The following is a 17208-nucleotide window of genomic DNA, read 5'->3' on the forward strand; positions in this document are numbered from 1 at the left end:
AGGTCACGTGGTTTACAGCTTAAACACACGAAGCCATTTTCTTTCTCTGCAACGAATTATCCGCACCACTCTCTCCTTTAATTCCTTAACAATTCAACAAACTCCTTCCATTATCTAAATCACTTCCTCCACAAATGCAAGATGACGAAGAAAATGGCCTCATTTGATTATTCCCTACAGCTCTCTCTCTCTCTCTCTCTCATTGTTTTAGCTGTTCATGCGATCAATAATTTAATAACGGTTCAAAAAAAATATCGAATTGATTCCGCCATTTCCGTACTAATTTTTGATTCTTGACATCACAAATTACCGAATACTTAACAACTACTCCATTCTTCTTGACTTCAAGAACCCCTTCTTCCTTCTTTCTCAAAAACACAGCAAATTAAGTGATGGAGAAGCAAAAGAGCTTCTCTGTGAAACCCATCAAATTCTTGGTCTCCTCCTTCACTATTACCTTCTCAATAATCTTCGTCATCTTCTGCTTCACTTGGGTTTTCAAGTCCCCCGCTTCAGTTCATCTCGGCCCCCAAAATCTCGGCGTGCAGAGCTCCAAAGATTTTAGCAACACTTCTTCGGACGATATGCTGAAAAATTCAATCTTGATGGAGAAAAATTACGCGGGCGGTGACAATTCCTCTTCATCTCAAGCTGCTGCCCACGTGGCGGAAAGCGAAGGTAGTTTGCTAATTGCAAATTCTAGCTCGACCCCTTTTGGTAATGATAATCTGTTTGTTGGTGGTGTTAATGTTTCGAATAGTTCTAAACCAACTGTGGATGAATCTGTGGAAGTTGTGGATGTTGATGAAAAGGTTGAAGAATTGAATGGTGTGGTGGTGGAGGGAGTTTCTAGTGAGAGAGAGGTTAGGACAGCATCTGATGAGAAAGAAGATAGTTCAATCAGAAGTAGTGTTGTTGATGAGGGTAAGAACAAAGTGGACTGTGATGTTACAAGAGGGCATTGGGTTTTTGATGAAAGCTACCCTTTGTACACAAATGTTACATGTCCCTTTATAGATGAAGGGTTTAGCTGTGAGAGTAATGGGAGGTTGGACAAGGATTTCATGAAATGGAGGTGGCAGCCTAAAGATTGTGACATTCCTAGGTGAGGCCTAAGCCTCTTATTTTAAGTGGACTTGGAGATTAGATTTGAATTATGATGTTATGTTTGTATGTAGGTTCAATGCTAGTAAAATGCTGGAGTTGATCAGAGGAAAAAGGTTGGTGTTTGTTGGTGATTCACTCAATAGGAATCAATGGGAGTCGATGCTTTGTTTGTTGATGCGAGGCGTGAAAGATCCGAGGAAGGTGTATGAGGCTCGAGGGAGGAAGATAACCAAAGACAGGGGGAATTATTGTTTCAAGTTTGAGGTGAAGTTTGCTCAAAGCTTTTTCTAGACTTCTCAAGTTGTGATATGACTGATTATGTATGTGTTGTATTGTGTTGTATTGTTGAAGGGATCTTGCCTTCGTGTTCGTTGCTCTGCAGGAATACAAATGCACGGTTGAGTTTTATGTTTCGCACTATCTAGTCCACGAGAGTAAGGCGAGGATAGGCAAGAAGAAAGGGCAGACGTTGCGCATTGATGCCATTGATAAAGGGTCATCAAGATGGAGAGGAGCTGATGTTCTAGTGTTCAACACTGCACATTGGTGGAATCATCAGAAAACGAAGGCTGGGTAAAGCCTTCTTTTATGGTTGATGAATTTCTTGAAAGTATTTCTAAGCATCTATGATATGAACATCATAAACCATCTTACCAAGCTGCAGGCCTCTTACAAAACACACACACACACACACACAAAACCTTAACATATAATAGTGTAAGATTTGCTTCTTGATGGGAAATTTTGTTGCCATCTCATATGTTATTTGATGACAGGATTAACTACTACCAAGAAGGCAACCAAGTTTATCCCCGGCTTGATGTCACAACGGCCTTCAAACGAGCTCTACTGACATGGGCATCGTGGGCTGATAAGAACATCAATCCACACAAGACGCGTATATTCTTCAGAAGCTCTGCTCCTGCTCATTTCAGGTTATTGTACTAAGAAGCTGAAACTTTCATTGCATCATCTTGGCATCAAATATTAACGGCCAAACGTGGTTTTCCTCTAACAGCGGGGGTCAGTGGGACACGGGAGGCCACTGCAGAGAAGCCTTTCGACCCCTAAACGAGACGTTCACCTCTGTCTACCCAGAGAAGAATCTGATCATGGAGGAGGTCTTGAGGAAGATGAAGACGCCCGTTACTTTCCTGAATATAACGCGTTTGTCAGATTACAGACCGGATGCTCATCCGTCTATATATGGAAGAAAAGCTATAAATCGAGGCGTCCAAGATTGCAGCCATTGGTGCTTGCCTGGTGTTCCAGATATCTGGAATGAATTGCTGTACTATCATTTGCAATCAAGAAGAAAGGCCATTTTGTAGACTAGAAAACAGTTTTGTGTCTTGTAATTCTTTAATTGATGGTTTTCTCTTTCCACAACAGAGTTAGGCTGCAATTGTAAAGTGATGAACATTTTAACGTTTGACTAACTCCTCCTCACTGTCGACAGCTCAATCTTCCTAAGAAAATATTAACTGTAATATTCTTGAATCCAATCATATATAACTGTATATTCGGCATTGGGCAATGTACACCGCGGCAGAGTTGAGGACCAAAATCTATCTCCTCTAAGAGTTCATTTTGTTTGATACTTAACTTAGTTTCTATTATCTTAATTGTTAGTATTTCATTAATTCATTAATACAAGAGTTATTAAATCGCTCTGACCCGCCCAAATTTAGGGTTGAACTAAGCGCCATATAAGATAGAGGCCCAAAAAAATCGGGCTTAAAAGAACATAAGTTAATTAAATATATATACTCATGTTGCATGCATTTAAATTATTTATTTCTGTAAAACTTCCATGATACAATGAGTATTACCATTCATCTATGATTTTACCTTGATCACAAGTTTGCCCCCTTTTAAGAATAGACTTTAATTAGTATAGTATGAAATGAAAATGTCTATATTGCTCAGTTTTCAAAAAGGGATGATTTCTTGACTTGAATACAATTTTATCAATTTTTCATTTACTTACTTTTACAACAATAAATGCAACTCAAATAATTGACATTTTGAAATTATAAAATAATTAAAATGAAATAATTGATGTTGTAGTATTATTTTAAATTTTTAATTTGCTTATAATTATTGTTGTGAATTAATAGCCTGATCCAACCCAACCCGCTAAGTTCAAAAGCTCGGTGAGACAGACCGAGCTGGCCCAACCCGCCCATTTCGCCACCTCTATATAGAATGTATCTTGTATCTAAAAAAAATAAAAAAATGATTACTAATACTGGATAATTTATAAATAATTCATATAAATACATTAAACATAAAAATTCTCGAATAAACAACTATCGTGATAAAACCTGGATTAAATTTGAAAAGAAAGTCATACATTGTACCGATCCAAAGCAAAGAGAATTGTTCATTAACATTTGCTGATCAACACCTTAAGCAAAATACCAAATAGTATAACTCATCATGCAGTTAGTACAGCCGCAGTTGATAACATTTATTACTCATGCATCAAGTGCAAATTGCAATCGCCTTTTTCGCACTGGAAAAATTACAATTTTTTTAAAAGAAAAATTAAAAATTTATTTTTTGCCACCCGAACTAAATTCATTCTACACTACCTACCCAACTCGCCTTCCTTTTCAGAGTCACATTTAACAACCTGAATTTCACCACTTGGCAACCTATAAGCTTTCACCAAAATTTGGGTGGAAATTTCAGCCGACAGAAGCTTGCAGGTCGCAAAGTGCCAAAAATGGAAAGTTGAGATGGTTAAATATGACAAAATACAAGTTAGATAGTGAAGTGTAAAAATGAATAAGTTTAGGTGGCAGATTGAGACTATAGATACGTGACTACATTAAAGGTGAAGTTATCTACTTAAAATGCTTTCCAACAACTTACACTGTGAGGAGGAGAGATTGGGTTATGGCTATATAATGACACAGAAATGACTCCTCAACCAGACTGGTGCTTCTTTGCTCGACCATAAAGGAGAGGCGAACCATCTCTCTTTGAAGCGTCGGGCTTCCGGGCCCAGGCGGGTGCTTGATCGGGACCATATCGATAATCATAGAAAAGCTCTTCACCAGCTTGGATGTGCTCATTGGCATAGATGCCAACGCGATGATCACCAGCCACCAGCATTACCTGTATACCACATCCTATCTCAGAAAAAAAAACCCGCAAGAGGACATTGTCGTAGGAGAAGAGCAATGGAAGATGAATACCTTCGCATAGCAGTTTGGATTTGATGAGTGGTTTGCAAATTTCAACTTGTCTCCCTTGCGGTATGCATCAAGGACATACTGAAACAAGAGAACTCTATAAAATGTCGTACACGACCACCTGGATTGGAGGCTTTCTACATATCGCTTTATAGCAGTTGCTCATTCTCCATAACTTGAGAAACATACAGATATACTGAAAATTGTACCAAATATATCTCGGCCTACTGCTACATGATAGCCTTGACACATTCAAAACTAAGGTTCAATGGTCAATGGCTGACCTTAGGTGACAGATATAGAGTTTTACCTAAGGATTAATTATTTTATTTCTCAGAGAGTAGTGTATCCCACATTCAAATCAAGGTTCAACGAGAAATAGTTGCACCAGCGACAGATTCTAGTTCGTCATCTAGCTTTAAATATATAATTCTGGATATCAGTTACTGTTTGTTCGAGCAAGAAGATCTATTTTATCATGAATAACTAGTTCGTCATGGTATGTAAAGTTTCATGTTATCCTATTATGAATCTTAGAAAAAGCACGAATATGAGATCAGTGATTTGCAGTCTTCCTCTATTGCTATTGTATTTAAGCAGAACAGTGTAAAGAACTTAATGATTGAAAAAAGAATTGGTATAGAAATAATTAAAGCAAAGGGGATTATCTGCCAAGAACATACTGCTTACCTTATCATTCAAGTCAAAGAGGAATGATGAATTTGCACGATCATATATTTTTCCTCGCTTATCTGCTTCTTGATGGGAGATCAATTCGCCAGTATATTCTCCAAGGTAATCATTTTTATTGACAGGATTCTGAAATTACACATCACAATGTAAACATTACACGACTACAATCATGATAGAAGGCTGCACTTTTTTAGTACCTTAACAAATGCTCCCCAACCAGCAACTTCCGACTTTGCCAAGAGGACCTATCAATGGAAAAGCAAGTGGTCTTCTAGACAGTGCATTACATGAGAGAAGGATGGTAAAATTAGACGTGATATCCTAAATCAGTTACCCTCTGCTGTTGCCTCAGAAGGAGCTTCATGTTGCCACACTGACTGTCTCCTCGTCTTGGTGGTTCCCCCAACAAACCGTCACCACAGCTGCACAAAGTTGGAAATAATTTGGAACAAATTCTTCGTCAAAATTTATAAAAAAATTTGCTCAAGGCAGCCAAATATTCTTATTTTTCTCTTTGGATGTGTTAAACATGAACACAACCAAAGGGGAACCTGAAAAGTATAATGTCTGAGAAAAATGAAAGTCTAAAGTAAAGAAGTATGCACCAATCTGTGTGTGTCCATGGAGAATGAACAAAAAAAATATTGGGGGCAAATAATCAGTATCACAAAAAACCTGGTTTAAATAACCAGTTTCACAAAGTTTCTAAAACTCGCTTTATAACTTTCAAACGCTCATGCATCAGTTCCAGGTCCCAAAGAACATAATAACATTATTTTTTCTAAGGTTTCCCTCCATATGTGGAAAATAACATATTTTAGTCGAATGCATAGTCTTTTGCAATCACCACTTTGAGATGCGGGAAATTAATTTAAACACCCATCAACAGAGTTCGTAGTTGTCATAGAATTCCTCAAAGAGAAGGAAAAACAAAACGAGGTACTAGGGGAAATACAAGCATAAAGAGGGAAATAGAGGTGAAGCCAGGGAGGGGGTTTCAACCTTTCAACTCATGAAAAAGAAAATGGAAGATATAAAAAGATGTAAGAAAGAAAGAGGAGCTCATGACATACAGTTGAAGAGACAAATAGACATGAGAACACAATACCTAACCCAACAATTCCGGCAAACATCTGGGTCACATTCACGTCCAGCTGCAAAGCAGGGGCATTGCCGGCTTTTACATTGACTTTTAGCACAATGACACCCTCTAAAGCGATTTTTGCAGCCTTTTGAGCACCTGAAAGTAAAGATAAATGAATAAACCAAATCTAGCCCAACCTCATAAGAGAATAAATGAGGGAGCCACACCACAGTGGGGTTTTTGGCTAATCAGCATTCTGTGGAACAGCTATCAATGAATACATCCAGTCACCAAAGATGTATCACATTAATTCCTGAGTATAGAACTACATATTCTCAATATCGTTTTATGAAACTGAGATGGAAGTTTAAGTACCCGCAGTATTTCTCACAGCAAGTTCCATTCTGAAGGCAAGGACACTGCTTTCCACACGTTGGCTTACAACTACATGGAGAATATTGCTTACATGGCAGGTCTTTTCCATCCGCAATCCTTCTCCACAAGGAAGGATGGCCAGCAGACTTCCATGAAGACTTAACCTTGCGCACTCTGCCCCTTTTACGACATATTCTTGATTTGACAGGCATATCTGGCTCCTGATATATCAACAGTAAAATAAATTATACTATCTGCAACCCAACCTATGTTCCAAGAATGTTAAGCCATTCAACCAATTTCAGCACACAGAAATAGCAGGTGTAGTTCCTTTTCCTTCTCCCTCCAAATTTGAAATAGACTTATTGGATCTATTAGGACCATTAATTGTTAGGCAAAGCTAAGAAAAGGCTACAAACCATAGGATCCATGTCATCCCTCCCAACATCTTCAAAATATGAGTTTAGCATAGCTGAAGATCCACGAGACATCACGGCTCCATCACCATACATGTAATTAGATACTTCTTTGCAAGTTCTCAGACCAGGGAGCAAATTCCGAGCTATGGAACAACTACAGAACATGACATCTGTATCAGTTCTACAAGGTGCAATATTGCAAAAAAAGGTTGTTAAAAAAAGTTTAAGAGTTCCTAGAAGTACAAGAAAGACATGTACATCAAACGTATTTGTAAACAAATAATATAAGAACTCCTAGAAGTACATGAAAATTGCTAGAAAGATCGAATACTTCCATATAACATATTCAAGATTTGTGACTGCAATCTTGTTGCTCTGCTTTATCCTCAAATCAGACTATGACTCACCTGAGATACTCTACATCCCCGTTACTGGTAGGAGATTAAGCAAAATATTCTGACTTAAACAGATATACAGTTGATATGTTAAAATAGTCTTATATTATTATGTTTCCTGATCCCTGTTTACCATTCTGATACTTTCTCACCCGTATATAGATGTATGGGTGCTTCCTTTGCTTATGATATGAGAACCTTAGTAAGCAAGTTCAAATTTAACTTAAAAGAACTCTGATGCAATAAAATTTTATACCAGATACAACCAAGATGATATTCTTGACCATGAAATCGAGTTTTCACATACCTATTTCTTCCAAATATTTCTAACCCTTTGAGGTACAAGTCTTTCTCCAAAGGTTTCCAATTGCTCCATCCGCCTGAAGCTTTGATTGAATTTCCTATAGATTTGCACGTCTGCTTCACGGAAAGCTCGGTGATATCCGAGACAGCTGCTTTCTCGATGTCATCATCATTCACACTCTGTGGGCAATCACTATAGCCTACACTGTGCCTGTTGTAAGCACACACTGAATCATAAGTCGACCTCTCAAGCTCATATTCATGGGATACATCTGCTTCAGGAACCTGGTCCACCAGATCTGCACTGTGACCCACAGGATCTGGATTGCCCAACTTTACTTCCCTACTGGATGAACTTGGTAATTTGTCAGAAGCCAGCTTTTGATGCTTTATCCGATGAGTTTGAAGATTCAAGTACTATGGCCTTTCCTTGGCTTTCTAGATGATGTTCTATCATGGATTTACATTTTCCCTCATGAGATGATCTTAAAACATTTTAGCACAGAAGATAAGGCAAAAAGAAACAAGTACATAATTGTTACCTTCCTGAATGACATATGGAGACAAGGGGGATATGCCTTCCTGACCGAGTGCATTATGTGCGTTTGACATTTCTACATCTGATTCTGAACGTTTTGGCATGCCTTTGAAACAATTTGACTAGAAGGAAACAAGAGTGAAATTTGCCTCTTTTATTTTCTCGCAAAAAACATGTATATGAAACAATTTGACTCGAAGGATACAAGATAGCTGTTAAGTGTAACAATGTCAACTAGAATTCATCTCGCAAAAACATAAAAAAACTCAAGTTGGTTGGTTCTCTTTTTTTTCTTTTCTTTGGAACACTAGCAATTCTCAGCATGCACTATAAACAATTTCTCTCGAACTTGCTACGACCACTAGTTCTAAAACAAAATCCTTGAAGTTTGACAGGCGTTGATACTGCTTCTTCTGGAATTTCTAGTCTCTGATTGCATAAAGTAGTTCATACTGATTCTTTTGGAAGTTCTAGTAACTGATTGCATGAAACTGTATCGAGATAAAAATATGGGAGATAGCCAAGTCTTCTTATACTTCTCACGTTGGAAGTAGTGTATTATAATGGAAATTACCTTAAGATAGCATTGATCTCCACACGGCTTACGGTCCTCTTCTGTATCAAATTGCAAAATTTGCTTTTCATTCTGCCAACCATAACTTATTCAAGTCAACATGTGAGAAATATATCAAGAACTGAAAAGAACCCAAACAATTTTTTTGCTTACAGGATAGGTTGGAGCTTGGGAACAACCATGTAAGCGGCAGTCAAACACCTGTAACAAAGAAGAATACTTATGCATGTAATAAAAAATATATATAATGTGAAACCCACAAGCTGATTAAGACTCATATATACTGCAAATTATTTATTCTGAAGTTTAGGTTTAGCACACTGTAGCCCAAACTATACACCAACTTATATTTTATTTTTTCTGGGTGATAATTGTAGCCCAAACTATACTACAAGATTTTTACACTACCATTGAGTGGTCAATGCTGGTGGATTATCCATCGAGATTTCATTAAGTGGATGCTACATGATATTTGTATGGATATTCCATATTTTTTACGACAAACATCTCAAGTTAACAATTTTTACATGCCATCTAGGTGGGATGAACCCCATTATATACCAGAGAGCAGCAAACATGTGATGGTACAGTATAAAAAATAAGGAGTTCAGATGGAAAAGTATGATAGGAACTGATACTATGTGAATCTGGGCATAACTAAGGTGGGAAACCATTACTAACCCTAATACTTAATAAGAAGTCTGAGGTGTGAAATCTCAATGTAAAGAACTAAATAAATGTAGCTTCTCGATACCATTACAACAGAAAAGGAAGGAGAACTCACAAGCCAAGACCACATACCAGACAACGGCGGCAAAATAGATTATCAAAAGAATCTAAAGCAGCACTGAGGCTTTGGTCCAGGGATATATAATCTTCAGATCTCTCATCCTTCAAAGGTTTCTTCTGTATCTCCATTTGTTGATCTGTTTCCATGAGCATAGTACAACGCTCCTGCATAACACGGGAATGAATACATCTGAACAATAGAAAAGACAGAATTTTGCAAATGTCATATTTTTCATTAAACTAATGGTCTCCTTGAAAAACAAAGACAAAAGAAAACCACCCCACAGTTATTTTCTCTTCCAAATTCTTAAAGGGTTTGCACAGAGAAATTACTTGAATTTCCTGAGAGGAACCTTCAACAAACTGGGTCAGCACATCAAGAACTTCATTCCCTATCCCACACTCTAAAAAAGCCACACTGCGATTCCAAAATAAACATGCCATGATTTATGAGTTCTCAAAGAAAATAACATGCTCATATAAAACAAAATAAATTAAAATTTTGAACCAATGACAGACAGCTCATTTGCATCAACATTTTTTGATAAATTAATAGAACCCCTGGTAACACCAGTATGATTACCCAAATCTAGCTCAGTCAAATTTGAACATTAAACTATGCACAGTAATCATAAAATTGTGTGCCTCTTGCCAATTTGAATAAAATGAACTAGAAGGTTCAAGACCTACAATCACAGATATGACATCAATGAATTAGGTCTCATTAGGGACAACAAAGCCAACATGAGAAACTAGAAGAGCTAAGGAAATATGAAACTAGGACATAATGGTGCTTAAATTCTACTGTATCAAATTTCTTGGAAGCACTAAAGGCATATTACAAACTGACCGCATAAGCCGATCCTCCCCTTCAGAAAATTCACGTTTCTCACCCTCCAATTGCACCAGATCATCTTCACTGTCGCTACAGATCAGTGTCTCACTACCATGCTGATCATAGTAAATGCGTCTGCGCCCTAGGACTGACTGATCATCAGCCATTCTCTGATTTCTGTGCTGTGTGAAGAAAACTTGAGTAAATAGTAGCAAAGAGTAGTTTTAAGTTAAAAGATGAGCAATTGCTCCAAGGTATGGTTGTTGATAAACCCAAAAACTAAGACTAGAAGGAAAAGTCATAACAATGGTCAAGCTTTATAATATAACTTTCGCATAATAATCTGTAAGTATCGATTCTCCGAGTTCTAATTCATTAAGTAATGCATTAGTTGGTCAATTCAGTTATCCGCCACACCATTAGGTTGATCAGATCTTTCTATCTCAGACTAGCCTAACTTTGGCCCATTCACCGTACAGATCATCTAGTTTTATAGCAATATATCCAAGCCAATCAAATCAACAAAATCTCAATCAACCAGAGTCATGCATCAAGACAGCAAAGTAATTTGAAGCATTAATGCATTATATCGCCAAGAGTTTGTTTTTTTATACCAAAAAAGTGAATAATCCCAACCTGAATTAGATGTGTAATGGGAAGCACCTAAGTATCTCCTCTGAGCACCAACACAATCAAGCACACAATAGAATATACCAAGTCACTAAACTCCTTTTCTCCCAGATAAAAATTGTAAGAAACTAATTACAATTAAGCCCTTAAGATATGATCAATGATCATTTCATATCAAGGAATGATAACCTTGCTTAGCCTACCAGTTAATCTAATATCAAGCAAGTTAATCGCTATTGATCACATAAGACGAATATTGAAAGTAAAATAAAAGGATTTCGATATTATATTCTACCTGAGAAGAAAAGAGACTAAACACAAATAAAGAAACTTCACTATAGGCGTTATGGAAAAGGAAGAATAAAGATGATGATTTTGGTACCTATCCAAGAAAATCCACGTAGTATAGGAAGGTATCCTCTCGATAAGAGGAAGTTTGGCTGTTGTAGAAAACACGACTTCTTCACTGTTATCGCCATCTCTGTCTTCAGATCCTTGAACAAGCCCACTGACTTTGCAGAGAGGATAGTTCATTCTCAAAGAAAGGAGGTTGCCTGAACTATTCGTTGTAGTAGTTGTAGAATCCGCCCTTGATGCAGCCAAATCTTTGAGGTGAGAAACATAAGATTTAATGTTTTTGCTATTTCTTTTAAGTTTTTCCTACAAAGAATAGTGGCTAACAACCATCAGTGCTTGGACCAATCCCATCAAGGAGAAGTAAATGATTTTACACGACAGGCAATGGAGAAACCAACCAAATAATTCACTCGGGGAGATCAGGATTTGAGGATGATTGCTCAAGATTTGAACATGTGTTACTACGATAATAAAATAGATACAGCAATTGGACAGAGAGGGATTGGTAAAACTTACGCCAACTGAAACAACTCTTTCAGTCTGAATTTGCCTTTTCATCTGTGCGAGTTTCGCAGTCAAGTTTGCTATAGCATCAATCCCCTGTTCCCCGTGATGTTTCTGTCAAAGAATGAGCAGAGTCAATCAAAAATGGACCCATTCTGGAAAAAAATATATATATGACAGACTACAAATTCAGAAATCACATCAATTTCAACCGCACATTTCGAACGTAATTAAGTTACTAACAAGACTGATCAATATAAACAAAATTTATTTACTACAGATACGTTACAACAAACGTATAGCTCTCCTGCTTCCCCTGCACTCGAACACTCAAAACAGAGGAAATAATCAAAGATAATTCATCTCGTAGACTCTTCTCCTATATCATCCCTCAGTAAAAAGAGAACAAAAACAAACAACAAACACTGATCGGCATCCTCGCTCTCATCAAATTTAAAGACACTTACAATATCCATCACCTTCTTAGCCAGTTCTGCATTCAAGTTTCAATCATAACACAAAAAACGAGCTACAAAAACAGACGGAAACCAATTATTCAATCATACGACGTACGAGCTCAATTTGGGGAGAAACTCAACAATAAAACTACTTTATGATCACAATAAAACTACTTGATGATCAAATTCTCAGCTCAAAATTCGCCAAAATAAAACTCAGGAAATCAACTAAGAAAAATACAAAAGTCCAGCTCATCAAGAGAGAGGGGAAATCGAACCCTGAATTTAGGCTTGGAGACCATGACTCTGTTTTGACGACGATTTTTTTCTTAGAGCGAGAAACAGAGAGCGCGAGCGAGAGTGAGAAAGAGACATTATAAGATGAAGTGGCGAGCGAACTCCGTTATAAAGAGAAAGGATTATACATCGCGGTGTATTGGACCGGACGAGTTGCAACTTCTGATCTATCTACTCGACGCTGATCCGACGGTCTCAGTCTTTCTTATCAAGGTCTGAAAATCCGGTTTTACACGTGGCATGCGTACTATAACCAAGTGCATGTGGGAAACGGTAGACTTTGAAGCAGGCGATAATAAACTTTGTGAACCGGCATAATTTTCTTAGTTTCAACTTTTTACCATTTATATGTGTCCTTGGATAACTTTCGCTTCATCATGTCATAAAAAGGGCGTGGAATTTCTTTCAACTCTCCCACTTTTATTACCTTTAACTTAAATGTAGGGTTGAATATTGAAAGATTTAGGAATTTTATTCCAATATTTAATTATAGTTTTGGTGAAATTTTTAATTTAGTAATTCGACATACAAAGATTTTTTTTTGTTGAAATTTGATTACCTGTAACCGTAGAGGGTATATTGTTGGCAAATTTAGCTACGTAGTATTTCACATGTTAAAGAAAAGTTAACTAAATCATGAGCGATAGTTGTTTGAAGCAACCGTTAATCACACTTATTGCTTTTGCTTAAGGAAGTTAAAACCAACCTTAATTTTTTACTATCCACTGTGACCCCTATACTTCGATTGTATATATTCAAATTTCAACGAAAAGCACGCTGGCGTTAATTTTTTTTTTTAAAAAAGAAAAAACAAATTACTGTATCTCTCTCACCTATCTTGAGACATTTTTTTATTTGACAAAAGTTTTATCGTTTTGTTCAATTTTTTATTTTTTCACCTACACACAAAATATTACATTTTTAATTATTGTGTCAAAAGAAAAGATCTCAAGATAATTGAGACGAAGAAAGTACAACGAAAATTACATTTACGTACTAAAAACAAATTTCAATAGAAAGCTCGTTGGCGTATTAAAAAGCATATTTCAACTAAAAGCGTGCTGACATGAAAAAATAAATAAAAATAAAAAATAAAAAAAAAAACAGGGAGGCCTAGTAAATTGAAAAAACAAAGAGCTCGTGATAACATTTGGAAAAGTATTGTATTGAAAATTAGCTCAAAAATCGTGTCGTATTTAACCCTTCAAAAAAAATATTTTGTCCTTATTAACTTTTATATGTATAAAATTAGTTCAAAAATTGTGTCCTATTTAACACATGAGAGAAAAAAAAAAATGTCCTTATTAACTTTTATATGAATATAGTATACATATTGCTTTATTTCACATTATTAGACACACACGGACGTGTATATATAAGGAAATGTTCCATTGAAAAATTAAATATTTTACGAAATTGCGAAACGTTGAATAGATTAATAATTATGATGAACAAACAATAATTTTGATGAACATACATATTTTATTTAATATATTGAAAATCTCTTTATTCCATGATTCGAACTCTCTTGTTCATCATAATTATTAACTTGTTCATCAAAATTATTGATCTGCTCAGCGTTTTGAAATTTTGCAAAATATTTAATTTTCTCAATGAAACATAACTCTATATAATCGTGTCGTACTTAACTCATGAAAAAACATATTGTCCTTATTAACTTCGATATGTACACATTAAACATAATTACCTATTCCTTTTTTCACATCTATTGGTATATATAAAGAAAATCCGTATTCGCTATCCAAATATGCACTATTTGGAAATTAAGTTTGTGCGCAGTAAATTAAAATCCATGTAAAAGAACTGAACAGTAGGCGGTCAGTAAAACATTAAAGAAAATATGATAACAAAACTCCAAGTAAACTAGATTTTTTTTAAGGCTCGGTTTCATAAATGTCATAATTATTGAGATAAAAACAAAAGTAATGCAATGGCAAGTATTCACTTGGGCCAACACAAAGTAAAGTAGGTCTAAAACATAAATGTTGGCCCAATACGAAACCAACAATCTGTAGTGAGAAATCGGGTCGAACAAGAAATCCAAAATTAATCAGGCCAAAATTTTGGAGATTAAGGTTCGACAAATTTTTTTATTTTAGTTACTTGATCGGCCCAACTGTATATACTTTAGGGTCAATAAAATCATGGACCAGCCCAAATAAAAATAGACCGGACCGGGCCAAGTTTGAAAACAATTTGAATTATTATTTTATCAAATTTTGGTATATGAAACAAATTTAACTCGTCAAATTTGTTTTACGAAAGTAATCAAACATTCCTCCTTTTTGAAGACCACAATAAAAAAAAAGTTAATGTGCTCAATTAATCCTTCTTGTATAAGAAAAGGAAAAAGTGTCCACCCAAATAAAAATATGGAAAAACTAGCATTTTTTAATGTAAATGTACAATTATACCCTTAATACTATTACACACTTTTTCGTACAAGTGTATACTTGCTAAAAAAATGTGTAACAGTGTAAAATACACTATTAGTCTATTACACACTTTTTCGAAGCGAAAAAATATGTAATAGTGTAAAATACACTATTAGTCTATTACACACTTTTTCGAAGCGAAAAAATGTGTAATAGTGTATTTTACACTGTTACACACTGAAAGGGTATTTTAGTTAAAAATATTATTATTTCTATATTTTTATTTGTATAGCTAGAATTTCCTATGACTAAAAGGTTTTGGCTACATTAAGGTTTTGCCTAAAAAAAAAAAATTAATTTCTCATCCAAAAAATAAAGAGATCCGAATTTCCGCTTACTCATATTCCACGTGTCATGCAGGTGCGCCACGTTTCAGCTACGCGGCAGTCTTCAACATGCAACCACACCACCTATATACGCCTCTCTCTCTCTCTCTCTCCTCTCTCTCTCAACTCGGACTATTTTCCGATCAAAAAAAAATGGAAGGAGTGAACGTGTCGACTCACCCACAGATTCCCGGCGAGCCGACTCAGTCGTCGACGGCGCTTCTGGAGAAGGCCACCGCCACCATCCAAGGCTTCGGCCCCATAAACAAAATCCATCAGCACCTCTGCGCGTAATTAAACCCTAATTCATCACATTAATTCATCTTTCTTACTAAAATGGAAAATTATACATACGTGCGATCTCAATCTCAGGTTCCATTTCTACGGGCACGACATGACGAGGCAGGTGGAGGCGCACCACTTCTGCGCCCACCAGAACGAGGAGTTCCGGCAGTGCCTCATCTACGACCGGCCCGATGCGGACGGGCGCCTCATCGGGCTGGAGTACTTGGTGTCCGAGGAGCTCTTCTTGACGCTCCCCGACGACGAGAAGAGGTTCTGGCACTCGCACGAGTACGAGGTGAAGAGCGGCGTGCTCTTCATGCCCGGTGTCCCCGGCCCCGTCGAGCGCCAGGACCTCGACAAGGTCGCCAAGACCTACGGCAAGGCCATACACTTTTGGCAGGTCGATAGGGGCGACTCTTTGCCCCTCGGCATACCCCAAGTCATGATGGCCCTCACGCGCGAGGGCCAGCTCTACGACAATCTCGCCCAAGGTAAATATCACTTTATACCCCAAAATACACTAAAAATTATATTTACTCCATCCTCATAAAATGTAGTATTCAGTTTGTCATTTTCGTTTGTCCTCGTAAAATGTAAAGTGGGATCCTTGCTTCACTCAAATTTGTGTTGATGCATTTAATAGTAGATACATTTTATGAGGACGAAGAGAGTAATATATACATATGTTGATCGAAATTTGGCCTTTTTGTAATTAGATGTTGAGAAACGGTACAACGTGTCGTTTGCGAAGGAGAGGGAGAATCGGGCGAACATTAAGGGACCGGTTCACGGGATACACCCGATGGCGAACGGCGGGGGGCGAGGGTTGCAGACGGTGCTGAGGGAAGTGGAGTGTAAGGGCGCGGAGTCCACGGCGAGGGTGTTTGTTTAAAGCTTGTGTTTTTGTTGCTAGCTCTATAGCTATCGCGATCGTGATCTTCATCTTTTTTGTTGTGTATATCAGTATATGTGTACGACGTGTAACTAGATATATTTTACAAGTTAATATGAATGCGTTTATTATGTGTATGAATGCGTTTATTTTGCACGATTTCATAATTGATGGAGTTATGTGATTTAGTATTTTTATTTTTAAAATTAGGTTTTCTCTAATTTGATCCATTAATATGAATCAAGAAAACTAAATTAGATAATAGAAATTATCATCGGTTATATTTTGAAGTTTGTATATATCCATTTTGGTATATACTATATACGATATTAGCATTTTTAGTTTTATTTATTAATTTAGATAAATCTTTAAGATTAGTCTTGTTAATTTCATTTATTTAGATCGAGTAAGCCTTTCTAGGAGCTAATGTATACGGAGAAAAAAAATTCGTGAATTGTTGAATTGTTAATTAAATGGGCCATGTACTGTTTTCAACTATTTAGATGCCTAGCTACTAATTTGTGATAATTCTGAAAAAGTGAATTGGTACGGAAAATCCAAAATAATACGGAGTACTATGTTGAACTCTTCAAAACATACGTGCGAGGGCCGAAGGGGATATACCTGACTTAAGATTTTTCAACCTTAAATGATGAATCATTAATTAATAAATATAGGTGAAATCAAC

The 17208-nt window shown here is 36.6% G+C and overlaps 3 protein-coding genes across 3 annotated transcripts; 2 read left to right on the forward strand and 1 right to left on the reverse strand.

Moving 5' to 3' along the window:
• LOC131000362 (protein trichome birefringence-like 6) lies at positions 1-2607 on the forward strand. The gene is made up of 5 exons (XM_057926235.1): positions 1-1105; positions 1179-1371; positions 1490-1680; positions 1884-2042; positions 2126-2607. The coding sequence occupies exons 1-5, from the start codon at positions 393-395 to the stop codon at positions 2436-2438; spliced, it is 1569 nt and encodes a 522-aa protein (XP_057782218.1). The 5' UTR covers positions 1-392; the 3' UTR covers positions 2439-2607.
• Positions 2608-3518: 911 nt separating this feature from the next.
• On the reverse strand, positions 3519-12668 carry LOC131000363 (histone-lysine N-methyltransferase EZA1). Its single transcript, XM_057926236.1, is given in 19 exon segments — positions 3519-4233; positions 4314-4391; positions 5001-5129; positions 5201-5248; positions 5338-5425; positions 6112-6243; positions 6463-6683; positions 6882-7035; positions 7584-7960; positions 7962-8029; positions 8122-8239; positions 8692-8763; positions 8845-8892; positions 9493-9645; positions 9814-9898; positions 10331-10492; positions 11328-11605; positions 11819-11920; positions 12543-12668. Coding segments are annotated over 19 exon segments (2529 nt in total). The 5' UTR covers positions 12567-12668; the 3' UTR covers positions 3519-4041.
• A 2826-nt stretch (positions 12669-15494) lies between these two features.
• On the forward strand, positions 15495-16641 carry LOC131000364 (oil body-associated protein 1A-like). The gene is made up of 3 exons (XM_057926237.1): positions 15495-15633; positions 15716-16119; positions 16345-16641. The coding sequence occupies exons 1-3, from the start codon at positions 15497-15499 to the stop codon at positions 16518-16520; spliced, it is 717 nt and encodes a 238-aa protein (XP_057782220.1). The 5' UTR covers positions 15495-15496; the 3' UTR covers positions 16521-16641.
• Positions 16642-17208: the final 567 nt, after the last annotated feature.

This window comes from Salvia miltiorrhiza, chromosome 8, assembly GCF_028751815.1.
Source record: "Salvia miltiorrhiza cultivar Shanhuang (shh) chromosome 8, IMPLAD_Smil_shh, whole genome shotgun sequence".
NCBI lineage: Eukaryota > Viridiplantae > Streptophyta > Magnoliopsida > Lamiales > Lamiaceae > Salvia > Salvia miltiorrhiza.

Coding starts and splice junctions, on each gene's coding strand:
- LOC131000362 (XM_057926235.1), top strand. CDS start 393: ATGGAGAAGCAAAAGAGCTTCTCTGTGAAACCCATCAAATTCTTGGTC. Junction 1,372..1,489: donor ATTATTGTTTCAAGTTTGAG/GTGAAGTTTGCT, acceptor GTTGCTCTGCAG/GAATACAAATGCACGGTTGA. Junction 1,681..1,883: donor CATCAGAAAACGAAGGCTGG/GTAAAGCCTTCT, acceptor ATTTGATGACAG/GATTAACTACTACCAAGAAG.
- LOC131000364 (XM_057926237.1), top strand. CDS start 15,497: ATGGAAGGAGTGAACGTGTCGACTCACCCACAGATTCCCGGCGAGCCG. Junction 15,634..15,715: donor ATCCATCAGCACCTCTGCGC/GTAATTAAACCC, acceptor TCTCAATCTCAG/GTTCCATTTCTACGGGCACG. Junction 16,120..16,344: donor CTACGACAATCTCGCCCAAG/GTAAATATCACT, acceptor TTTTGTAATTAG/ATGTTGAGAAACGGTACAAC.